General features: G+C 55.8%; 1 protein-coding gene across 7 annotated transcripts in view; it reads left to right on the forward strand.

Moving 5' to 3' along the window:
* Positions 1 to 565: 565 nt before the first annotated feature.
* The window catches only part of KIAA1614 (KIAA1614 ortholog), a 36442-nt gene continuing 11199 nt past the window's right edge, over positions 566 to 25808 (forward strand). For 3 of the 7 annotated variants that reach the window (XM_046684038.1, XM_046684039.1, XM_046684042.1), the window contains exons 1-6: positions 566 to 702; positions 2462 to 3408; positions 4143 to 4206; positions 13589 to 13732; positions 21396 to 22960; positions 24663 to 24819. In XM_046684038.1, the coding sequence (XP_046539994.1) occupies positions 665 to 702; positions 2462 to 3408; positions 4143 to 4206; positions 13589 to 13732; positions 21396 to 22960; positions 24663 to 24819 (2915 nt within the window). In that variant the 5' untranslated portion in view covers positions 566 to 664. Of the gene's footprint in view, positions 703 to 1298; positions 1822 to 2461; positions 3409 to 4142; positions 4207 to 13588; positions 13733 to 21395; positions 22961 to 24662; positions 24820 to 25495; positions 25714 to 25808 lie in introns of those variants that run through there. The other 4 variants (XM_046684043.1, XM_046684044.1, XM_046684040.1 and 1 more) reach the window with 4 other exon arrangements.

The following is a 25808-nucleotide window of genomic DNA, read 5'->3' on the forward strand; positions in this document are numbered from 1 at the left end:
GCCCGACTCCTCCGGAGAAGCTGTCTAACAAAGGGCCTTGCTCCGCGGCCCCCCAGGGAGAGTCACTCGCGTTCCCGCGATGCTCGGGGGTGGCGCGGGGTGGGCCTCGCGTGCGCCCCCGGACGGCACGGATCCGGCGCGCCCTCGCCCGCAGCCCGCTCCCGCCCTCGCGCCCCGGTCCCCGCGCACGACCGGCGGCCCCGCGGTCCCAGCCTCGGGCCCGGTCCTCGCTCCTCTCCCGCCCCTCGGACGCCCGGGAGGCGCTCGCTCCCTCGCCGCCGCCGCCGGCGCCCGGAGAAGCGGCTCCGCTGGGCTCGGGCGTCCGGGCCGGGGGCGGGGGGAGGCCCGCTTCTCCAGCCCCTTCCGCTCCCCTCCTTCCCGCCCTCTCCGCCCCTCTCCTCCCTTCCCGGCCCTGCCAGGCGCCCGGCTTGGCCTCTTCCCTCTTAATGGCCAAGCCCTGAGCGAGCAGCCGATGCCACTTCCTCCCCGGCCCGCGCCCTCGCCGCGCCCCGGCGCCCGGTCAGGCCCAGAGGGAGGCCGCGGCCCGCAGCGCCGGGAGCCCCGACCCGGGCCTGGGGCGCCGCCCCCCGCAGCCCCCGAGCCCTGAAGGGGCCCGGGAGGGAGAGAGGGCTGGAGGAGGGCCTCCCCCCCGGGGCCGGAGGGGATGCAGGCGGCGGCCGATCCTGCCGGCGGCGGGCCCCCGTGAGTATGCAGGGATGGCGGGAGCGCAGAGCGGGGAGCCGGCCGCCCGCCGCCTCGGAGCGGGGACTGGGGGCCCGCCCTGCCCGTCCATCTTCATCTCAGCGTCGCTGAGTTACAGCGAATACAGTCCTTGGGCCCTAGGATCGGCGGCTCCAGTCAGCACAATCTGCCCCAAAGACTGTGCCCCAAGTCCCCCAGTGGAAGGTTCTCACTCTTTTACCGGTCCGAAAGTTCTTTTAATTTAACTGAAATTGCTCCTATTACATTCTCACTCCCTGCTTTCTGGACTGAGCTTTGGAAGAGAGAAAACGGTGGCTGGGCTGCAAAGAGAAAGTTGGTAAAATTGTAGATTAAACGAGTGGAGTAAATGATCTTGTCCTCCTAAAGACAGTCCTTAAACTCCACTGGCTTAAAACTGATGTGATATTTTGCAGTATGTGAGTATTTTGCTTTATTAAATATGTGCATTCCTGAAACATGTATAAATTGAATTGTAATGAATGACTATAGAGGGACTTGCCATTTGAGAGAATTCTATGGTGAATCTCTAGTCTATATATGAAGTGAGTAGTAAACTCCTAATTTGTAATTTAGGTAAATACGGATTTTTATACATGCAGTTTACTTCTAGTGGGATATAGCTAGATATATGATGCTTAAGGAGCATCTTCTCAGAGAGCAGGATAAATATCAAGACAGTGTGGTTAGCACAACCAGAGGCACTCACAACTAGAATATCCAACTATGTCCTGTGGGCTTTGGGATGGGGAAGGTGGGTGAGAAGAAATGCAACAATTGTTAGCTCAGGTGCCAATCTTTAAAAAAAAAAATAGACATTGTGGCATGTATGTGTGCACAAAACCTGGTAAATAAAGTCCTGTGCTCACTTTTGCTCCCTGTGAAGACATTGACATCACCCATGCCGCCAAGGAGCTGAGTGATTCTGGCGGGTCCCTTAACCTCTTCAGACGGGATATTCTCATCTACAGAATAAGGGGCAGGAGGGGTGAGCGGTCACTGAGTGCTGTGGAAGAGCCCTAGCCTTGGAAGAAGAAACTGTGCATTCCAGACTCTTATCGCTGTGTGACCTAATCTCTCTGGGCCTCAGTTTCTCTATCTGTAAGAATGAGGATAATATTCTGGTTCTGGCAACTGTGTGAGGATTGAGAGAGAATGTTTGGAAGCACTTGCAGGCTCACTGGGCACAGAGCAGATGCTGACGGGAGCTAGTGACTGATCGTGGCCACCCTTTGAGCACAGCCCCATGTTGCGGTGGTGTGGCTTGTGCACAGGGGGCAGCTCCACTGGAGGGTCAGATCCTGTGTGCTATCTTCCTGACGTGCATTGTCTGCATTGGGTCCCCTTGGAAAGGGAAGAGCTTGTTGGCTGTTAGCAGATGTTGACATCCTCCCCTGAGACCACTTGTCAGCAAAGCAAGAGGCCAGGGATTGGGGAATCTGGCCCCCATTTTCACTCTGGTCCATGTTTGGCAGAGGATTAGTTGTTGTTTGAAGTTTTCATTGTGCCCCATCTGTAAAATGGGGATAAAAAAACTAGAACACTACTCAGACTTGAAAGAGAAAGCTCAATAATGACTTATTGTTACCATCCAATGATTGGTACTTTTCAGAGTGCTTTGACATTATCTAGAGAGCATCCTTTGCTTTGCCCCCAATACCAAGGCATTCTGGGGACCCAGGAGGTTGTTGGAGCTAGCCAGGCCCTGGGTCTAAGGAGCTCTGTCTGTTTTCTCCTCCAGAGGGCTCAAAATAGGGAGCAGAACAGCCAGCTCCATGGAGGTGACCTCAGCTGTGGAGAGAAGTGACCCCGAGCCACAGCCAGATAATGGACACCTCCCAAGACCCTGGCCCTGTCCTCAAGAAGACAGAACATGCAGCCTGATGGCCCCCCAGCCTTCCAGGGCGTGGGGGATACAGTTCCAAGGCCCTTCTGTGCTGGAGTCCAAGGTGAGGGCCTTGAAGGAAAAGATGACAGCAGGCAAACAGGGAGCCAGCCCCTGCCTCACTTCCCACGAGCGCCCGTCACCCAAGAAAGCCAAAGCTAGACGAGTCAAGGTGGGTAGAGCCAAGACTCCATCAGAGGGGTCTTCCCTTCCAGATGCTGTGGTGGTCTGCCATGCTCAGAACCTGACCGATGGGCAGCTGGACAGCAGTGTCAATGAGGAAGAACCTACCAGGAACGGGGGCCCCAGGCTTTCCAAGTCGCCTGCCCCTGGGCTTGAGTGCTGGAACAGGAGGAGCCGGTGGCCTCCAGAAGCTGTAGGGACACTGCCTGACCGTGAGAGAAGTCTGCTGCCGGGGCCTGGCTCTCTGCAAGACAGTCCCACGCACAGAGTCACTCCTGGCCAGCCTCGGGACCCTGGTCCTTGTAACAAAATCACCCCCATGCCCAGACTGAGGAAAGGAAGGTCATATCCCCTTCAGGATGGTCTGGTCACAGGGGGAGACCTGGACAGCTTGTCTCTGACCTGCAAGGAGGACTTTGTCCCGAGGCCGGGCCTGCTGGGGGGGCTCTGGAGAGCTGGAGACCTGGGGGCTCTGGGTCCTGGGTACAGGGCCTTGTCCCTGTCTGATCGAGTGGAGAAGAACCGCCTTCTGCTGCAGGAGATGCTAAGTGTTGGGGGACAGGGCCTCCCCAAGGTGGGAATCCCAGCCTGGACTCCATCCTGGGACAGAGCTGTACCAGGTGAGGCTCACTCTGTAGGTCTAGGTGGGTGGGGGCAGCAGGAGGAAGCCCAAGAGGAGGAGAGGCGGGAGAGGGTCCCCACAGAGGGGTGGGTGGGAAAGGGGGGAGAGAATAGCTGCCCGTCACCAAATCATCAGGGTGTTCTTTTGTTCTTGACTTTGACCCTGATTCTTTACCACCTCACAGCCAGCCTGTCTGCTGAAGACCCCAGTGGCCCCTGAGACCAATGAGAGGCCGCCTTCTGTGCTTGGGGTGGAGGCTACCATGACTTCTTCCCTGTGGCTTGTGGCCCATTCAAGAGTGGCTTTTTGCATCTCCCTCAGATGACGTACCCTCACCCCCCGGTGGACCTCGTTGTCCTCTTGGCAGGACCCCTCCTGAGAGAACTCAAGCATCCTGTCAGGCGGGCTGAGCTCAGGCGGTAGCACTCTTGGGGTGGGCAAGGGTTCAGGCCTGAGACAGCCTTCTTTCTTTCCCCCTTCCTCATTTGAAAGCTCGTTCCTCACCCCGTGCCTGAGAGAACCCATGCGGGCCCCTCGGCCCACAGCAGCGCCCACCACAGTCACCATGACAGGCTGTGCCTCCACCTCTCAGGCCAGACACAAGCAGGGGATGGGGTTTATCTGGAGAGTAAACGCCTCTAGAGAAAACTTTCTCCTCGATATTCATTGAGTGGCAGCTGAGAGCCCAGTTTCCAGCTCTGCCCTGATCTCTGCTGCTGTTTTGGGTCCTAGAGCGACCAGCAGGGGACGTGGACTGGGACTCGGGCATCTCCCTGCAGGACTCGGACCAGAACAGGTAAGAGCTCAGGGCGCACATTTTCTCTCCCTCCCTCGTCACCGCTGTCCCTTCATTCTCCCAGCATCAGGAGGGTAGACCTGAGACAGCAAGAGGACAGGCAAGCCCCTGCACCGGGACAGTGGGCAGTGGGCCACATGGACCATCATCCCTGGGATGGCATAGATGGCACCAGTCACTCCCAGTGCCCCAGGCTGGTGCCACCTGTTATTCAAGCAAAACCATAGGGCACAGAGGCTCAGGGCAAAGAGCCTTGCAAACGACCTGCTCTGCGTTCTTGTTAGTCATTTCCCTGCCCCGGGCTCTATTTCTTTATCTTTAGAGTGGGCCATATAATATCTGTGTGGTTTACTTCACAGGACTGTTGTGAGGCTAAATGCTTGTGAAAATCATTAGGGGAAGTATAGGAATGCAAAGCAGTGGGGTGGGCAGGGGCAGTGGGCTGCCTTCCAACATGGCAGTGTCCTGAGGGCAGGATACACTCTAGGTGGGGGTGAGGGGCCATCTGCAAGTTTGAGCTGCCGCCGTGGTGCCTGCTCAGCGGTTGGCCCAGCGTCAGTATTGCTGAGCTCCTGGCTCCTGGCACACGAGTCTGAGAGTGGTCCATTTCCCTCGCTGTGCCTTGATGTCGTCCTCCTGAGGGTCTGTGGTTTCTGCTGAGGGCAAAGGTTGCTCTCTGTTATCAGGCCACTCCCTGCATAAATTCTGCTTAGTTTTGACCCCCCCCCCAAAAAAACCTGGACAGGGCCCCCCAGTCTTGCTTCACAAAGTGAGGGCTGCACAGATTCAGGCAGTTCAGCCTCTGCTCGGCTGCTGGGCTTCCCGGTGGCTTTGGCCAAGGGCCTGGTAGAGAGGGGCTGTCTAGCTCCTTCACCCCTCGTTACTTGTATTTGGCGTCCTCGTGGCCTCCCCTTCTGCCAGGGGTCTCTCCTGCCTCAATGGCTGCTGTTTTCAGCCTCTCCTCACATCTCCTCCTAGCCCTGCCACTGTGTGGAGGTGTGTGGCTGCAGAAAGGACGTGGTCCTCTGTGACACCCTGTCCCCTCCTCCTTCCCTGGGGAGCCCGCAGAGGAGACGGCTTGTCCTGCCGAGATGGCGCCTCCTCCTGTAGCCACCCCTTCCCACTAGCGCTCCCACCCTTTCCTCCCTGGGCGGGAGAAGGCCCAGCTGCAAGATGCTGCCACTGGGGGTTTTGTCCAGAGGTCACTCCTGAAAGGAGGTGCCGAACTCCTGACTCACATGTTAAATAATAAGTAATAAAAACATCCATTTTGAAGGAGGAGAACCTCAGCCACGGGGCAGGGAGGGACTTTCCCCCAGTCCTGTGAGGAGGTGGCGTTCGTGTCGAATCCTCAGGATGAGCATTTCTGTTTTACCTGCCAGGCCGTCTGTAGCATTTCAGGTTCAGGTCGGGTGTGGGTGTGCAGGTGGAGGATCTGTAGGTGTGTGCGTATATGCTGTCTGTATATACAATGGCGGTGTGTGTGTGTGTGTGTGTGTGGAGAGAGAGAAGGTGCCTTAGTGAGCTTTAGGACTCTGCTCAGCATGTATCTGGGCATAGAGCTGGCATGTGGAAAACTTTGTCCTCTGGTTTGTGTAGAAGGTCATTCAGAGTGCCCTGTTGACCTCTGTTGGCGATCCAGTCAGGCCCCTGCTGAGTGGACACCAGGCCAAAGGGCTCCTGGGCAGTTAGTAAAGTGGTCACTAAGACGCTGCAGGGGTCCATCTTTCCCCTAAGCAGGATGGCTTTATTGATGCCACTTCCCAAGAGACCTTTGAAATAAGGCACGCTTCCCTCAGCTCTGTGCCCCAGGAATGCCACATGGACCAGGGTCCTGGGTCTTAGTGTCCGTACTGAGTGGCTTAGCGAGTGTTCTGAGACGGTGGCCGCCCATCATGATGGCCATCCTGAAGGGAGCCAGCACGTCAGTCAGGACACGCTCCGGCGGTGAGCCTGTCAGATCTTCTCAGAGTTGGAGGCATAAACGGTCCTGCTCCACACTCTGTCAAGCTTAACATCAGTGCAGTTCAGTGTTGCAATCCAATAACCATTTTGACCAAGTTAACCCAACATGTATTTAATTTTGTCCACAACTGTTACTGCTCTGCGTGGTGCAAAGACAAGCTCATGAAAGGATGGTGACTGTGCAGCCCAAGACAGCAGTCACTGTCCGACTTGGGGGGCTGGCCCTGCTTGTTGGGGGGTAGTCACAGGGAGAGTCAGCCATGGAGGTGAGACTGCCAAGATGCGGAGGGAACACCAGAAATGCCCCAGGACCCTAAATGCTAAGGGTCAGATATGGAAGAGACCTCCCTCCCCCGACCCCAGGTCCCCTCTACTGAGTCCTAGAGGACCGGAACCCCCTTCCCTCCAGAAGACCATCCCAGCGCTGCCATCTTCCCGCCCAGGCACCATGCTGAGTGCTGTACCTGCATTCTCACTGTAGCCTAATGACTAACTGTGTTGATGGCTCCTGTGTCACTGACAGAGAACCCTCTGGGGAGAGGCTAAGTGACTCGCCCAGAGTCATACAGCTATTAAGTGTTGGAGGCAGGATTCGCACTCAGAGCTGCTTGGCTCCCAGGAATGTGCTGGAACCATTATGCCACATTGCCACAAGCTGTCCTGTCTGTGCCCCACGGGCTCCTTGAGTTAGAGACCTGGAGGTCTTCTGCCTCCCCTGGCCTGGTGGTCTCAGGTAGGGGCAAAGCAGTGTAGGTCACAGCTCCACAGGGTAAGCTGGTTTCTCTCCCAAGTCACTGCTGAGATGATTCAGGAAATGGGGTTTTGATTTGTGGGGAGAGGATGAGGTGAGAGGTAAGTGCTTCAGAGAGGGCAGAAGGGTCAGTGCTGTGAGCGCCTTGTTCGCAGGCTGTGTCTGGGCGCTGGACTCATTAGAGACGGGAGAGGGGAGGAAAGTGAAGTGGGCGCCCTGTTCAGGGCTGTCTCTCCCCTCATCCGTTCTTAGCAGCCCGTGGGTGTCCCATCCCCTTTCTGTAAAATGGCCAGGACCAGCTCGGCCTCTCCCATGTCTTGAGGCTCTGAGAGAGCGTGTTAATCCCAAATGAACCCAGCTTGTGCAAACAGCACGTGAAACCAGAGGGGCAGCAGCAGGTGATGCAATGCTCTCCCCAGGCCCCACACTGGAAGGTAGTCGGGCGTGCAAGGCATGCAGAAAGCACGCAGCAATGGGCTGCTGCGGGTGCCGGGGCAGCCCCTGAGGCCCGAGCCCTTCCTTGGCAGTCTCGTTGCAGAGGTAGTGCTGTGTGACCCAGGCCCGCTCTGGTTCGAATCAGGCCCTTTGTGTGTGTCATCTTGGGGGTCCCAGATCCTGAAATATGTCTACAGGGGCTGTAATTGTTGCTCCACTGTGGGAAAAATGGCGAGGAGAGGGTCTCTGGGGCTGTGTTTCATTTGTGCTATAGTGATGAGGGAATGTCAGAGGATTTCCTGGGCTGCTGATGCCCCCCATCCCTGTGGTGGAATCGTGCCCATTTCTAGATACAGAAGCTGGGGCTGAGAGGGGCAGCCCAGACCCCAGTGTGCACACTTCTTCATGAGAAGAGAGGGAGCGGAGGGCCGGCCTGCAGCAGCTCGTGCTTTTGTGGGTCCCAATTTTCAGGCCCCTGTTGGGATTGCTAGAGGTCACAACTGCCAGCCCCAAAGCAGCCAGTAGACTCCAATTTAAAGGAGGGCAGGCAGGGAGCCCTCAAGAATTTCAGAGGCCTGGCCTGTGGCTCAAGTGGTCAGACCCACAAGTGGGAGGAAATCTCTGGCTTTTAAAATTCAATATCTTAACTAGCATTTTTGGCGACTCTCCTTTGAACCGACCACTGTGTGTAACTTCAGATGAAATTTCCATTGTCGCTTTCACCGCCTGCCCTGCCTCCACCAGCTTCGGCCATAGCTGTTGCTGACGCATCTCCTTCTGGGAACTCCTTGGGACAAGAACTGTGCTGTTCTTGTCTCGGGGTCCCAGGACCTGCCAAGTATCAGCACAGAACAGGCCTTCAGAAAAGAGGTGCTCGAGCACGAGTGTAAGTGAGGGCTCGCTAAGGGCTGGGCTGCGTGGACTTGACAGGATCTGGGTGCCAACGAGAGAGGGCATTCCAGGGAGGTAAGACCTGCAGGAATGCGTGGGAGAGGCTGAGTGCAGGGTGGGAAGGCGGACTGAGGCCTTTTATGGAGAGCCTTGGAATTTAGATTTTGAGTAAGGTGGTAGGAAATGGAGAGACACGAACTGTCTTCCTCTAGCCACACCTGCTCCCTCCGTGGTGGGATGAGCTGGTCGCCTTGCAGTGCTGGGCACTTGCTACGCCCTGTGGCCTGGGACACGTGTGGTCTGGTGAGGGTGTGGGGATCACTCTGGCTCACTGTTGAGGTTCTGGATCTCCTGGGCCTCTAGTATCAGGGGGTCTTGATGAGTGCTGAGGGTGAGCATGGGAGGAGCAAGTCCCCAGGCTTCTCAGGGCGGCAGGTGTGCCTGAGGACCCCCCAAGGCCAGGGTGTAATGAAGAGCGGCCAAGCCTCTGCCTGCACTTCCCCATCCTGCCCGCCCACTCAGATATACGGACACAAGGGCACCCCCTTCCACTTCCAAACCCACCAAGACTAAAACTAAAAAGAAAACAAATTAAATGGAACCGCTCAACAGTGTTTCCAAATGCTTACAGAGCTCCCGAAGTATCTAGGGTTCTAAATCCCCGGTGGAGCAGAAGGGACGCTAACGCTTGAAGCCCTGCGCACAGCTGGTGCCGCCTGGAACTTTCATGCCAGGTCATTGTCACACTCGCATACACCCCACACTCGAAATCTCATTATGGTCCCTATCTTTAGGAATAAAGAGACTCCAGAAAGCTAATTTACCCAAGACTATTCATCTATGGGGAGTTGGGCTGAAATTCAAGATGAGGAAGCCCTCTTCCCCGGCCTCCAGAGCTAAGCAGGCCACTCTGCCGCCCACCTGGACACCTGCCTGCACACAGCGAGGCCAGGCAGCACAGGCCAGAGGGGCGGCCAGGTGGGGAATTCACTAGCTGTCCTCAAGAAGGCAGGAGTGGGGCCGGCTCCATGGCCCAGTGGTTAAGTTCGCACGCTCCGCTGCGGCGGCCAAGGGTTCAGATCTTGGGCGTGGACATGGCACTTCTCGTCAGGCCACGTTGAGGGGGTGTCCCACAACCCACAACAAGAGGGCCCTGAAACTAAGAAAAAAAACTATGTCCTGGGGGGGGGGGGTTGGGAAATAAAGCAGAAAAAAAAAAGAAGGCAGGAGCATGGCCACTCTGCTCTCCCAGTCGATGTCTTAGGGAGGCTCTGCGTGCATCCACCCAGATCCTTTTAAAGATGTTGAATGAGGCGTCTCCCACGGCAGCTGTTCTTAAGGATGCCCGCTCTTCCTTCTCTGTTGAGAGCAGCACCCGTTTGTTGTCCTGGCTGTGAAGCCCCATCAAAGGCTTTCAAAGTCTGGAGCAAAACTGCCAAACCCTCCCTAGCATCAAGATGGTTTGTCACTTCCAAACACGCCTTCCCCTTGCAGCCGACGACAAGGGGATCTCTTCGGCAGGTGACTTAGTTCATGCTCAGGGAGTCTATCCTTTATGCGGGGAGGGGGTGAGAGTAACCCAACCAAATAATGGTGCTACTCCTAAAAGCAATAATAATAATAATTGCTAACATTGATGGAATCTCACCAAGTGCCCGACTCTGTGCTAAGCTCTTTTAAGGGAATCAATCTCGTCTTAACAACTGAGCCCTTATTTAGCAGGTGAGGAAACTGAGGCTTCACCTCTAAGTAACTGGCAGGTGACACAGCTAGTAAGTGGCAGTCCAGAGTTAGCACTGGGCAGGCTGCCCCAAACCGTGCTTTTACCCACGGCCCTAGGCTCTGTCCTGTCAGTGTCTCGCAACCCTGGGGAGAAGGCGCCTGTGAGGGCGAGCCCAACACCGGCTACCCCCTCATGGAGCACGCCGTCCAGAATCCATTCCCGCCTACCTTTCCTCTTCCTCTCACTTGGGAACCTGCACCCAACATGGCAGCAGGAGAGCTCTATCCTTGGTCATCGAAAAGCTTTATAATATACAAAATATATATACATATATACACACACAAAAATAGCTGGGAACAAAAGCTAGGCAAAAAGGTTTATATATGTTCTGTCCACTGTATTTTCCGTCTACCTGCTGCATCCTGGAATCTGGGAAGTGTCAGATCTCTTATAGTCTAAATTATTTCCCTATTCATGTTCCTAGGATGAAAGGGTTAAACCCGGACTTGCTGGAGCTTATTATTTTAATCCAGGATTATGATGGCTGCGGAAAGAGGCCACTCTGTCCCCGTGACCTCGCTGGCTAGGAGAGGAATGGTGGTTGTCCTGACTGGAGATCTCAGCCTGCCTGGCTGGGAGGAGGGCTGAGGTCGGAGCTAAGCCTGTCCCTCCACCAGGAAACAGGCTCAGACGGAGAGACCGGAGGAGGAGGGGGCCACATGCAGCCCTTTGTTCTTGGGAAGCAGTTTAGGATGCTGGTGGGCGGCAGAGCGGAGGGAAGGGCCGGAATACTCACGTGGACTCCAGTTGTCCCCAACAATTAGCTCTTTGGAGGGTTTGCTGCTCTTTGAGGGCCAAACATCTGTAGTGGGAACCCCCCAGGGAGGGGACCTCAAAACACCCCCACCCCTCACCTCGTGATGCTCCAGACTACCTGGCCAAAGACCCAGACTCACAGGGTAGCAATGTGAGTCCTCTCCCCTCTCCAACTCCTACTGTTTACAGATGGGGAAACTGAGGCCCAGGGAGGAAAAGGACGCAGCCACCTGATCCCTATGCCCTAGCCACTGAGCTCATGAGCCCCAGATGTGCAAGCTTTCAAGCACGTGACAACAGCTGTCTATTCTTAGGTGGAATCCCCTTTGCCTAGCCATGACTGAATGCCCCAAGTCTTCCAGGAAATTTCCGGAGGAACTGTGGGAGCTGGGATTGTGGGTTCCAGTCCATGATGAGAAGGGTCGGCTCCAGGGCTGTGTGCCCTTGGCAGAGGCCAGGGTCAGACTAGACTGGAAAGCCTCCCTCGGCCTGCCTGGCAGGTTGGCGCCCCTTGAGGGGACCAGTATGACGCAGTGATGGGAGGCGGGTGGTTAAACTGGGACAGACTCAGCATCCCACAGCCCGGCACCTGCTTTCCCCCTGCTTCTGGGAGAAAGCCCGCCTTCCATCGGGGCTGGTTAGCGTGCACCACGACCAGGGGTTGCCTGGCCTGCTGACCTTGGCTGCCGTCTGTGAAGGTGGCTGCAGTCTCCTCCTTGCTCCGACTGTTACTGCCTGGGTGCCTCCGGGTGCCTCAAAAGCCCTGCTTTTTCTAATCAGTGAAGAAACCAGCTTTGTCTGCGAGGAACCAAAACAGGGCAGCTGAGGAGGAGGAAAAAAAAAATTAACAGCTCCAAGTAGAGGGAGCAGAAAGGAAACAGCAAAGCTGGAAAATGGCTTAAAAACCTGGGGGCAAGGCTGATCCTGGCAGCATCTGGCCAGCTGCCTGGGGGCCCTCCTGCCTGCCCACCATGTCTTGTGACAAATGCCCTCCGACAGCCGGGGAACCACAGCTGTCACCGGAAGGCTCCGAGTGTGCGGGCTGGCAGCCAGAGGCCCGCGGCTGCAGGGGCGTCTCTTCGGGCTGGTAACCTCATTATCTCTGCTGTTGGAGCGGGAGCCCCAGGGAGCACAGCTGCTCTCAGCGGTGCGTTGGAGCAGCGGCCTGCTCGGGAAGTGTGCAAAGGGAGGTCTCGCCTGCCAAAGGAGGCTTCGCAGGGCGGCGGGCCTGGAGAGTCTCTTTCACATCACTTCAGTAAAGCCCCCCCAGTTCCAAAACTGTGCCTGGGCCCTGCCAGCGTTCACAGGCACAGATGGTGCCTTTATTCTGGCAGTCCTTTTTTTTTTTTTTTCTTGGGCCCCAAAGCTGGGTTAGGTACAAATAATGAGCAAAAGAAAGAAAAAAGCGTCATCTGCGCAGAGCTTGTCCAAGGATGTCCTAAGGAGGCCTCAGAGTTGTGCCATTTTCCGCTCACGTCTCTGTCCTCCAGGAAACTACTTGGTACCTTCCCCCTGTCAGGACAAGACCCCCTTCTCCAGGTGACATATGGGGTAGGTAAGGCGTGGGAGTAGGGGGGCTGCAGTCTGAGATCTATGCCCGCTGAGCCTCCCCCTGCCTGAGTTCTTTGTGGACCCTCCCTGGTGAGGACAGCCCAGTATATGTGACAGTGAGGAGAAGGGCAGCCATGGGGGATGCTGAAGTCACATCAAAGAGCATGTCTGACTCCAGCCACAAACATCCTCAGCCCGTCCTGGGACCCAGGGTGGGGAGGGGAGAGGACGCAGAAAGGATGCTGGAGGCAGTGGGGCTGGCCGTTGTCTGCTCTGCTCTCAATTCATGTTCGACCTTGAGCAATGTGCCAAATGTTCCTCTCTGCTCCGGAACACCCTCATCTGTCAAGTGGAGAGAACACGTGCCCTCGGCCAGCCTGGCTGGGGAGAGTGAGCTCCGTGGAGAGAAACGGCTTGTCAGTGGGAGGTTGTGGGGCTGCTGTTATTGCTGTAGCCCGGTGCTGGCTGTATGTCACTGTCTGAGAGACAGCTTTGAAAAAGGGCTGCTGTCACTTTCTGCAGCTCTGGACTGGCCGAGGAGGCAGCACATCTGGTAGGTGGGGAGGGCCAGTGGAGGACCCTCATTATTATGAAAATCAAGCCATTTGCTGAGTTGGTGTGGGTCCAGCTTAATTTCTCTCAGCCCCAAACTGATGCCTGACAGGTTTGGGTTGGGACTGAGGCAAGAAAACACCAGGACTTATAAAAATGTCATTTCCTCAAAGGAGCAGAACTGTGATGGGCAGAGCCCTGATTCCTTGTGTCTGTGGAGGGAGCTCGGGGTGGTGCTGTGTGTGCTTGAGTGGGTACGTGTGGGTGCAGAGAGAGACAGAAGGAGAGAGGGAGGTGATGCGTGTAAAGACCATCTGGCTGGGCGCAGGCCCAGCCTGACAACCCCGGGCCCTTTTCTCCCCCTCCTTCCAGATAAGTCCCACTGTCTGCCCAGGGAAGGAACAATAGAATAATCCGGAGATTCCCCTACCCTTTTCTAGATCCTGCTGGGGTCTCTGCCTTCAGTCCCTGAACAGAGGTCCAAGGTGGGCCAGCTCCCCAGCCCTGTCCACCGTCACTCAGGGCCGTTTCCCAGGCCCCCAGCAGGGTGCTTTCTGTCTGGGAGCTGGACAAGGAAGGCTGCACATGCAGGGCTTTTTCTGGCAGAGCCATGCTCGACACTGTGAAAGCCCTCCTAATCCATGTTATTTTCTTCTAATCCCTCCCCACCCCGCTCTGGCCTGTGTGCCACCCTGCAGGACCTTTGGTCCCAAGCCGGAGCCCGTGCAGAGCCCCAGGCATGAGGAAGCCAAGCATCTGCTGCAGCGTGCCCGGATGAAGGCCAGGACCCGGCCCCTCCGTGCCAGCCATGATATTGTGCCCGCCATTGCCCAGGGCAGCCGGTGAGTGGGGCCCCGGGCCAGGCTGACCTGGGAGGGCTGTGCAGAGAAGGAGGCAGGGAGCAGAGACGGGATCTAGCCAAGATGCCGCTGCTCTCTCCTCCCTTCTGTCTGTGCACGTGTTTTTCCCATGTCAGGCACTTGCCTTCGTTCAGTCAGTCAGTCAGTCAACACACCTTTACTGAGGGCCTACTGAGTGTCAGGCGTTGAGGAATTGAAGATGAATGAGACAAAACCTCAGTTCCCTGGGGAGACAGAGGTCACAGTCTCCAGGGAGAAAGACTGGCAAATGGATCAATACAATTCTGTGGACGGTGGTGAGGAAAGGAAAAGGTGGTGAGGAGAGGAAGGATGTGCATGCAGAGCGGGAAACCTCTGACTCCACCTGGAAAGGATGCAGGAGGCTCTCGAGAGGAGGTGGCTTCTAAGTTGGGGCTTGAAGGAGATGTAGATGTTCACTGGGCAGGCGTGGGCGGCAGGGCGGAACCCGTGAGCAGGAGCTCGGTGCTCAGGTGTTTGGCCAGGCTGGAGCGTGAGGACATTGGCGGGGTGTGTGGTGTGACAGCCAGAGAGCTCAGGGGAGGCCAGTCTGGAGGCCATCAGGCCCACTGAGTAATTTGGATGCCTCCCATAATAGCGAGGAGCCACTGAAGGATTTTAAGCATGTGGTTAGCGTGATCACGTTTGCATTTCCACGAAGCCCTTCGGCTGCAGGGACGTGTCAGAGCTGGGGACAGTGGGAAGGCTGCACATGGTCCTGGTGAGACGAGATAGGGGGGAGGGTACGGAGACAAGAGATTGCAAAGAGCCAGAGGCAAGCAGGTTATTGAGGCAGAGAAGTGGTGAAGACTCTGGAACCAGACCACTGCATTTGAATTCTGGCTCTGCCACTTATTAGCTGTGTGCCTTTGAGGAAGTCTCTGTGCCTCAGTTTCCTGACTTGCAAAATGAGAATTATAATAGTGCCTGTCTTACAGGGTTGCCGTGAGGGTTATATGAGTTAATACAATTAAAGTGCTGAGAACAGCACCTGGCACATGGTGAGTGTTATATAAGTGTTACCTCTTACTCTTGATCATGTAATTAACTGGATATGGGAAGTATGAGAAGGGGAGGCATCCAGGATGGAGTCCAGGGTTCTGACTCCGTGTCTAGAGGTTTGCTGGGGTCCTAGCCAAGGGGTGGAGTCTAGGTGCTGTGTCAGGCTTTGGAGGGGGTTGCCCAAGGAACATCCACTGGAGATGCTTATCAGGCAGTTGGATACAGGCTCTGTAGAGGAGGAGAGAGGTTAGGACTGCAGATTTGAGCATTACTCTGATTTCACGATACATGAGCCATGGGTGAGGGTGAGCTCATCAGGGATGAAGAGATGGGAAAAGAACAAGTTCAAGGACATTCAGACCAGCACTTCACATACGTGGCTGCTCCCTGAGTGACATCCCATCCCCGTCATTGTGCCTGTTCTGTGTACGGTGCACCTCAAGGAACCACTGAGACAGAGTTCACCACACCAGAACTGGTGCACCTGGGCCTGAGATCTGGTTGCCAGCCCGTGCCACACTGTGCCTGTCCCAAGCAGGACCATCTGTGCAGCTGACAAGGCCTGTGGCTTGTTTGGCACGGTGGGCATGCTGGGTCTGCCGGTTTGCCTCACCACGTGGCACTAGAGGGAGCGAGGATTCTCAGTGGAACTGGACCACATGCTCTTGGATGGGAGATGCTGAGCCTGCTCATTAAAGGCTGAGGAGCTCATGGCACCATTGAGATGATTCCAGCACGAGCAGAGGGCTGCAGCCTGCCTCTGTTCAGCCTCATTGTCATATTTAGGAGGGGGGCTCAAGAGACCCTAAATCCTGGCAAGAGGTGCCAAACAGGCTCTGCTTTTATTTCTACATTTTGTGCCTTGTCTCCCTCTAGCTGGAGGGCACCAGTTAGGAATGGGCATAGCCTCTTTGAGGCATCCTAGCTATCCTCTGCATTTACGTGGGGCCCAGAGCCTTGGACTCCCATGAGACCCTCCCGTTCCACTTTCTGTGGGTGCTTGGGTTGGCTTGGGTAGCCTCAAAATAGGCGAGACTACCTGCACAACAGCCTGGACTGTGTAAGTGTACTCTTGGACCCCTCCTCCTCCCCAGATCACATCAGCAGCTCACAACAACCCCAATCGCTAGCCTTAAAGTAGGTTCCCTTTTGTAGGCTGCCCCTGGCCGCAGAAATGCTATAGAAATGCAAGGTGACCCACTTTAGCAGCTGCTGTGTCCAGAAACGAATTACTTTGACTTGGCAGCGCTGATGAATCCTCTGAGGGTATAGCTGAAACTCAACGCCAGATGGCTTGCTGCAGATGCTTCTAAAGGTTACGCTTGTCAGATCCCCCTGGAGAGCCACGCTGAGTTAACATGGAGATGCCACACGGGCCCCAGGCCTTGGTTAGATGCAGGAGCTCCGCCCCCCAGCCCAGGGCCATCAGCCCTTCCAAAGGGCAGCTTGGTGAAAGATGATGGAAGCCCAGGGGCAGGCAGAGCATCTCCAGAAGGCCCTCTTTATCCTCGGTCTGGCTGGAGGTGGCTGGGGGAGGCCGAACAGACAGGCTTTTCCAAGAGGTGAAGAGGTGGCAGTAGCTGCATTTTCTGGAAGCAAATCATCGTAGAAATTGAGCAGCTCCTGGAAGCACAAGCTCTTGCCTTTTGGGGACAGGTACATCTAGGTTGGTGTTCCTAGTCCTGGGAGGGCAGAACATGTCAGCAAGATGCTGGGCCTGGGAGCGTGACCCTGGAATGCTATTGGTCTGTGTCAGATGGCAGCTGTGTCAAGACTGTAGAGCTTGTGCAGGTGACATTGGTTGAAGGCAGCAATTGTTGTAGGACTACACTGGTGTAGAAAGTGGGCCTTTAGAGAGGGGCCTTCCCATGGAGGCCATTCAACCCTGGGTGCTGAGGCAGACAGAATCCCAGAATCTTCCCCTCGAGGGATGGTTGTTGGGGCATCCGCGGTGGCTGGCCTTGAGAAGCTTGGCATGTCCACTGTTTGCTTGTTGCTGAAATGCCTTATTCGCTCTGCACTTGTCTCCGAAATCCTTACCTTTATGCACGTTCCAGCACTGCTGGTGGAGGCCTCTGAGTTTCAGTAATTGAGTTGAAGCTACCTTATGTGATTAAGCTCTGCTTTTTTCCTTTTAGAACAAAACAGTTATTTCTACCTTTGACGAGAATTCTAGGCCAGCTTGATTCACTATCTTGTATGTGAAAGTTAAGGGCACTGACGTGGCTGGCAGGACCTGGACTCTCTTGTTAGATTAGGAATGTACTGTCTTTACTGGGCTTCCTTTTTTCCTCTCCAGAAAGTGCAGCCCACGTCCTGTCAGCAGAGCAGGGCGTTGCGCTCTGGGGCCTGTGCAGGAGTTGTTGTGTCTAAGCCGGGGTACCCAATCTCCCAGGAGGCCTTTCCTGCATTGGGTGGGCCTGGCCAGTCAGGGTGTCCTGCCTTTGCAGTGGGGGTAGACCTTCTGTTCCGTGGGGCTCCCCTTGTTTCTGGAAGGTGAGGTGATGCTGTTTCTCTGGCTAAAGGCTTCCTTTCCTGGGCAAGAATGTTCTGGAGAGCTGAACACATGGACAGCGACCCCACCAGAGTGAGTGTCCACAGCCCCTCCCTCAGGTCCTGAAAGGCTAAAGAGATACAGGTACCGGTGCAGGTGGGGTCCTCAGGGGCAAGGGCTTAGGGTTCCAGGGCCTCATGGTCACCAGCAGAACACGTCCCAAGGGCAGAGGGACCTCCCCAGCCCCGCTGAGACAAGCACAGAGACCCTGTACCATCTTCAGGCCGGGGAGATCCTGTCAGGAACTTTACCTCTCAGCTGTGAACCCCTCTCTGAATGGAGGCCCACGTTGTGACTTTCGGGGGCCCTGAGTACTCTTGCCTTCATGGACCCCTTCCTCAATAACAAAAGTTAAAAGCTATATTTTATGACCATGCTGGTTTAAAGGTGAATATATCAATGTTCTATATTAGACTGTTTCCTTTGACATAAAAGTTATTTATTTATTTTCTTCTGACTTTAAAAGAAATGAAAACATTTTCATGGGCTCCTGGGCACTGTGGCTGTTGTACCTGATGGATAAGTTGGCCCTGTCTGAATGTGAGTTCCGGAAAATGGGGTGACTGACAGCTCATCAACATTCCTCAAAGCAGCCCTTTTAAGCACAGGATCTGCTCAGATCTCAAAGCAGGCGGATCCACTTGCTTAGCAATAGTACTTTTCTTAAAAGAACTGCCTCCTGGAGCAGTGCTAATTGAGGAGAATACGGGAGTCAGGAGGCGTGGCACATGTGCAGGTCCCTATCGCCCACTGCATCCCAGGGCAGTGGAAATATATGGTGGACACCCAGGTGGGACTCCAGGGAGGCCCCCAGTGTGGGCACCACAGCACTTCTAAGCTGCATGATTTAGAAACTGCTAGGAGACAATGCAGTATGACATTATGACATCTGCCAGCGTGGCGTTCACAGTTGGGTGAGCACTAGCCTCTCCCCTGGTGTCATCAGAGGCCTGGGGACCAAGATTTGATGTTGCAGTCTATGTGACATGGTACAGGGAGTGAGTGCCCTAAGCCCTCAGCCACAGCTGCTTCCCAGGGTAGCTTTGCAGGGAATCAGCCTTGCACAATTTTAACTCTGACCTCTCAGTTCACCTCTGGATCCCAAAGGGTAACCTCTATACATTGTGCTCCATGCCATCAGCAATCCACACCATTCCAACCCCTCAGGGCTGGGAGGCTAGTCAGTGGCTTTGCTGTCCAGGCACAGAGGGAGGGTAGGGTTAGGAATGGCCGGTGACACCCCCAGGGCGTTCACCTGAGCCAGGCAGGCAAGGCCATTTATCCATTCAGAAAGAAACAGCCTGGAAGGTTGCCCTGTCCAGTACAGTAAACGCCATGTACGGTTCTAGAAGTCAACCAGTTCAGTGGCCGCTCTCCCCACTGGCTGGCATGTTTTAACAGTAATTCTTAAGCGCAGATGTTTCTTCCTGCTGTTATCTGAACTCCTTTCCTTTTAATTGCATGCCATATTTGTCCTTCTGTTGGGTGGCTTAAATTTGGTGAGGCAGGAACTCACGTTGAGGCAGCCTTTTTGAGAACATTGGCATCCTTCTTCCAGAATCAGTGAAGCATCCAATTAGAGGAAGGAGTAGTAAATCCACTTTTCGCTCACATACACTTTGTTAGAATAAGTTGTTGGAGAGTCGAGGCGAGCTTGAGCAAGTTGTGCTGTGTACAACATGCTACTGGAGCAGAGTTTAACTCTCTGTTCGGGGAGAGGGAGGAGGAAGCCTTCGTAGGCACGTTGAGGACGAAAAATAGTAACATAACACATAGAGTATGCCAGCATAGATAACTGTCTGTGGGTACACTTCTGGGAAATTGGAAAGGAGTGGCAGGTCCCTAACATCCAGGCCACTGCCTCTAGGCAGGACTTGACCATCAGCATAGTCCGTGTCTACTTCTATTTACATGGCTCCTTATGAGGAGAGAAAATTGCCACAGCTTGCCTTTCCCAGCTTCTCAGGTGCTAGTCAGCTGGAACTGGTCTTGTGTGGCCCATCCTTTGCAGGAATGAGGAAGGGCCACATGGTCATGCAGTCCCTTCCAGCCTTAACATCTTCTGAGTCTGTGATGACAAATGAGTGACACAGGTGTTCAGAGGAGGAGGCATTATCATGGTGTGTTAGTCAGGGTTCTCCAGAGAAGCAACCAACAGGATGTGTGCATATATAGAGAGAGAGAAAGATTTATTTTAAGGAATTGGCTCACACGATTGTGGAGGCTTGCTAAGTCCCAAATCTGCAGGGTAGGCTGGCAAGCTTAAGACCCAGGGAAGAGTTGCAGCTCGAATCCAAAGGCCGTCTGCTGGCAGAATTCCTTCTTGCTTGGGAGATCAGTCTTTGTTCTTTTAAGGCCTTCAACTGATTGGGTGAGGTCCACCACATCATGGAGGGTAAGCAGCTTTGTTCTAAGTCCACCAATTTAAATGTTAATCTTATCTAAAAAACATCTTCTTACAAACATCCAGAATAACGTTTGACCAAGTACCTGGGCACCATGGCTCAGCCAAACTGACACATAAAATTAACCGTCACAGGGGCCGGCCCAGTGGCTGAGTGGTTACAGTTCCATGTATACCACTTAGGTGGCCTGGGTTCATGGGTTCAGATCTTGGGTACAGACCTACACTGCTTACCAGCCATGCTGTGGCGGTGTCCCACACACAAAATAGAGGAAGATGGTCACAGATGTTAGCTTAGGGCTAATCTTCCTCAAGCAAAAAATAAAAAAAAACAAGAGGGAGATTGGCAACAGATGTTAGCACAGAGCAAGTCTTTCTCAGCAAAAAAAAAAAAAAAAAAAAAATTTAACCATTACACATGGTATCTCTACAGTAGGTAAGATTAATGAACAAGATTCAAATGCAGACAGGTTAAGAGGAAAGATTCCAGGAAAGGATGACAGGAGGGCTGCATGACAGGATGGAGTGGGAAGCCTGGAGGCCCTACAAGCAGGTAGTGGGGGACAGAGCTGGAGAAGAAAGCAGGGAGGAATGTGGAGGGCTGTGTATTTACCGCACAGTGTGTGAACTTGATCCTGTGCCCCCTGTGATGAAGCTGTGCTCCATGGGGACCAACAGACAGGAGGCAGCCAGGCCAGATAAGAGGCCACTGCAGGGGTCCGGTGTGAGTGATGAAGAAACGATAAGTGAGAGAAATGATGTGAATCTCTAACATTTTAGCAATAGATGGGGGGGAGGCCACTGCAGGGGAAAGGAAAGGAGAAGTAGGGTCCTCACTTAGGTGGCCTCTGAGGGGAAATGGCCTATGGGCCTGGGTCCATTTGCATAGTGGCCTGAAGCTCAGGTTCCCTGGCTCGAGGGGACCCTGGTGTGAGATTTGTGGGGGCGTTTCCTTGGGCTGAGTGGGACTTGACCGCCAGCCTCGGTGCCTCCAGAAACTGGGACTTCCCAGCACAGCTTCTCAAGGGGAGGGTGTGCGAGGGGGCTGGGGAAGGCCAGGTACAGGAGTGGGTGTCGGACAGACAAGGTGGAGAGTGCAAGGAGAGACACAGGAGTCATTCTGCCTAAATGTTGTCTAAGCAAGATGACCAGGAGTCCCGAGTGGACACTTTTGGGAGCGAGAATGCTTAGGACCCCTGACTTCAGGCCCCACACAGCCTCTGTAGAGACGTAAAATATGCTCTTCCCATTAAACCTTTGTAGGAAATACAGTGTTGCCGCAATCCATCACTACCACATGCCTGTGATGGCCGGGCTCACGTCCTCTCCTAGACGCACACACATCACACACACGAGGACTTTGGTATCATACTTCTCGACAGTCCTGAGTTTCATTATATTTCCTCTGAACTCAGGCTGAGCCTGGCAACAGAGGGGGACAAAAGGGAGGAAGGTCGTGTTGATTTTGTTTAGCACTGTGTCTCAGAGTCAGGATAGGCTTGGAAGCAACTCTGATTTGCTGCCTGACTCCCCAGGAACCTGATTTGGGGTAACTTTGGGGTTGTAGTGACCACGGAGCACTGTGGGAGACTGTACCCCAGAGTGCCTTCCTCTGCATCCTTCGGCCTGTGACCTCTCTCCGTGACCTCTCTCCTGTCTCCCATCAGAGATGGCCAGAGGAGCCCAGCCCTGGGCCCAAGGATGACCTTTGCCTGCAGAGACAACCTCCAGAACGGGAACACCAGTGACTCCTCCAGCGGGGAGAGTCCGAAGCGGGGCACCTCCCCGTCCCACGTCCGCTTCGAGGATGAGTCTGCTCGCGACGCTGAGTCCCGCTACCTGGAGCGTCTGCAGCAGCGGCAGCGCCACGTGCTCAGCTCCGCGCTGCAGACTGTGGACCAGGGCCCCCTGCGCTCCAAGCCCGAGCTCGCCGCCTACGTGAATGGGGGCTTCCAGCGCAGGGACGCCGTGGAGGGGGCCCTCCGCAGGCCGGTGGGCGGGCGGGATCGGAGGGCCCTCCCCGCGCCGCAGCCCGCACGGGGCAGGGAGAGGAGGTGCCGAGCCTGTGGCAACTGCATAGAGGACCGACGCCCCGCCCAGGGGAAGGCAGCCCCCGACCCGAGGGCCCACCAGGAGCGCAAAGCTGCCTGTGGGACGGAGAGGTTGCTGGCGGAGCCCCTTAGTGCTCGAGGCCGGAGCGCCCCCATCAGGCTCCTTCCTGTCCCCCCGGGGCTGCACGCCAAGTGGATCCGGGAGACACACATCGGAGCCCCTGTGCGCCCTGAGGAGGTGGACTCTGCCCTGGACAGCACGGACACCTCCGACAGCTGCAGGACCGACAGCGAGGAGGCTGGGACCTCTCAGCCCGACAGGACCCGCAGCCCGGCCCGAGGCAGCAGCCCCCGGCTGCCGGGCTCCAGGCCTCGAGAAGGCCACAGGTGGTTCCGGAAGGCTGAAATGGAGCTGCCCCGGTGCCCTCAGGCCCCGCACTGCCTGCCTGGGGTTGATCCCCTGGAGGTTTCAGATGAGGGGAAAGAAGGCAGAGCACACACACCCGAGGGGACTCTGTTTCCCAGAGAAGATGCTTTCTCTAAGCCTCCTGTCCTGGAATCTAAGAGGACTTCCCTGGGATCCCAGGGGCAGCCTGGACCAGAGCTGGGAAATCACTGGGCTCACCCCGTGGCTTCCCTGGCTCAGTACAGGACAGTCTGTGCCACGGCCTCTTGCATGAAGCTGGTGTCCTCGGGGCCGGGCAGGCAAGCCCAGGTTCTAGAAAGCCACCAGTCTCTGGAAACTGTCTCTGCTTCCTCCCAGCAACAGAGCCATGCAGAGCCCTCTGCCCCCCACCAGGCCGAGCAGCCAACCGCTTCCTGCTCCCCCAAAGGCTGGGTGCCAACCCCTCCCTCTTCAAGGAAAACCACCTCACCTGTGTCTCACAGGAAGGCAGCCCTGGCTGGGCCCCGCAGGCCCGGTGACCAGGGACAGCCTGCGGACACCCCTGTGCCTCCTTCAAGAAGTGTAGTTCCCAGGACCTGTGAACTCAGCCCCTCGCAGACCCAGCCCTGCAGCCCCCAAGTCAGGCACGCACTGCTGGCCCTATCCACCAACAACTGTAACAACAGCGTGCCTCGGGGGCTGCAGGAGCCCCAGGAAGGAGCCGTCCGCGAGGGCAGAGTGGAGAAGGGCCCCCGAAGCCAGGAGCCTGAGGCACCCCTGGAGAACCATGCAGATGGTAAGGGATTGCCCCTGGTCTAGGGCAGGCCTAGAGCAGAGACCCTAGGCCAGGTCTGTGGCCCACCAGGCACTCAGGGTCTTCACTTACCTTTCATCTTAATAGGTGACGTAGCCACGAACACGCCCAGCAGCCCCTTGGAGCCCCTCCGAGCAGCGGCAGGTGTTGGGCAAGCTTGGGATCTGTGGGCTGGGTGCAGGATTCAACATCAGCCTGGAGGCGGATTGGCCAGCTCCCTCCGGGGGTGCAGAGCATGGGGAGGCAGTGGTGGGAACTGCTGGGCGCCCTGAGGGGTGTTCGGAAGCTACACGCTCTGTGGCTGCTGGAGGCCTGGGCTTTAAAGGAGTTTGAATACCGACCCACAAAGCAGAAAGTGGCACCAGCTCCAGGATTTATTATTTGCTCAGAGGAGCAAATGACTAGCAATCACATGGTTGAGGCCCCGCCCCTTCAGCATCTTCATTTCATTCATGCACTCCTTCATTCATTCAGTATGGATCGAGCACCTGCTACATGCAGGCCCTGTACCAGGCACAGTGGGGAATGTGTGAACTAAGTCAGCAAGAGTCCTGCCCTTGAGACCTTCTGTGGCCAGGCAGGCATGCTGTCTGGAGGACACAGTGACCGGCGGGCAGAGCCTCCCAGACCTCTGGCCTTGCTGGGCAGGCTGGTAGGTTTCAGCAGGCAAGGCTGCTGAGGGATGTAGGATATTACCTCTGCCCTTAGAAGGGGTCCTCGTATTGTGGGCACGTGCTGAGCGTCAACAGCCTTAGGCTCTGATTCCCGATGTTGTGATTTGAGGTGAGCAACTCAGCCACTCACTCTTAGGCAGAGAAAACGAGCCCGCCCCACACACTTTGCCTTCATGTGCCATGACTCTGGCCGCCCTGGGGCTAGAGGAGGAGAGGGCACAGAGATGACAGGCCATATCGAACTTACTGAGGAGGTGGACAACCCCCGGATGTGGGTGGGGCTGACCACCCCCTCCACTGCACAGGGGGACACAGACACTTCCCCTCTCCAGCCCTTGCTCACATGAACCTTGAGGAAGCAGGCCCATCCTGAGCTCCCTCCCGCCCTGTGCTAAGGTGCGGGTGCCTTCTCTTTGGTGGGCTCCAGGCTGGCTGCTGGCTGCCCCTAACCACTTCCTGTGGGGCGTCTCTACTGAGATCTGCTGCCCTTTCTGGGCAGCCTGGCCTCCACCTCTCGGGCCTGGAGCACAGGCCAAGTGAGGCCCCTCCTCTCATTAGCCAGGAGGTCTTGGGCATGTCACCGAATCCCTCTGCGCTCCAGGCTCCTGCCCTGTTCCTGAGGGTAATACTAGGAGCTATCTCCTAGGAACCCGGACACAGTCTCTGTAGAGGGTTTAACTCATTGCCTAGCACATTGCAGCACAACAACTATCTGTTGCTATAAGAGGGTCATGACTTATCACAAGCAGCCGCTTCATCTTACAGACACTTATTAATTATCTACTGTGTACCAGGTGCTGTGCTGGGGGTGATGGGGCTACAGGGGTAAACAAGACCCCATCCCCTGCTTCGTGGATGTGTCACCACTGTATCCACTGCTCTCTTGGAGCTCCTGCCTCGGCCCAGCTTCTCTTGGCTCTCCAGCCTCTGTCATTGGGAATGACCCCTCCCCCCACCGTGACCTGTGGGGATGGGTGAGTGACACAGGAGGGATGCTGTGGTTGTTGCAGGAGGACTCCAGGGCTTTCTCGGCTCAGCAGCTGCCAGCACCATCAGCTCTAAGGGTGTCACCCTCTCCCTGGCCTCAGAGGAGCCAGAGTCCAGCCAAGAACCAGAGGGAGGCCTGCAGAGGACAGAGTTGAGTTCTGGAGGGCATGCGTCATCCCGGTAAGTGACAGGAGCAAGAACCCTGACCGCAGGACTGGGGGACCGGGGATGCTGGGTGGGGAAAGAGAGCCCCCTGGAGTGGTGGCATGACTGGCCTCACTACTCCCAAATCCTTGAAGGTTCCTGGACTGTGTCCAAGCATGGAACCCTAATACTCTTTTCCCAACCATTTTAGTCTACTATACTTGATTATTCACTCAGTGAGCATTCATTGAACAGCCTCAAGCTCCAAGGGCACAGCTGGGCACAGCCGACCAGACAGCCCCAGCCCTGAGGTGCTCCCAGGCTGGGGCTGTCTGTCTGAGAGGACTTGCTTCTGACTCTGGGCTTGGAAACAACTAGATGCTGAGGAAACTGAACCCAGCTTTCACATTTCCATTCTCTCCTGCAGCATGGAGGGTCTGAGTCCACGCTGTGGGGCCCCCCAGCCCTGGTGAGTCAGTCCTCTGGCTGGGGCCTTCAGCACTGCGCACCATTCCTGGTGACATGTGGCCCAAGGCTTCACATGCCACCAAGAGCCAAATCTCCATCTCCAGCCCAGTAGGCTCCCCAGAACTCCAGATTCGTACCTCGGGTTTCCCCTGACATCTCCACCCGGGTGTCTGAGAGGCGCCTCAGACTCAACACCACCAAACCGACATCTCATTCTCTCCTGCTCCTCCGGTCCTCCTCCCAGCAGACACACCGCCATCCACATGGTGCTCCCCCCGCACATCCGGGCTGCTCTTCTTCCTTCTCCCCCACTCGAGTCCACTGCGAGTCGTCTCCAGCTCCTCATCCCCCTGTCCCACGTTTCTCCTGCTCTGAGCTGCAGTCCCTCTTCTGTGGAACCCCTGCCTGCTCTCTGCCTTCGCTCCTGCCCCCTACAGTTCCTTCGCCACACAACAGTCAAAGGTATCTTTTTAAAACCTTAAATGATGTCATTTCTCCTGCTTAAACCCCCCAATGGCTTTTCCTCTCACGTGAAATAGAATTCGAACCCCTTACCT

The sequence above is a fragment of the Equus quagga genome, chromosome 13 (genome assembly GCF_021613505.1).
Source record: "Equus quagga isolate Etosha38 chromosome 13, UCLA_HA_Equagga_1.0, whole genome shotgun sequence".
NCBI lineage: Eukaryota > Metazoa > Chordata > Mammalia > Perissodactyla > Equidae > Equus > Equus quagga.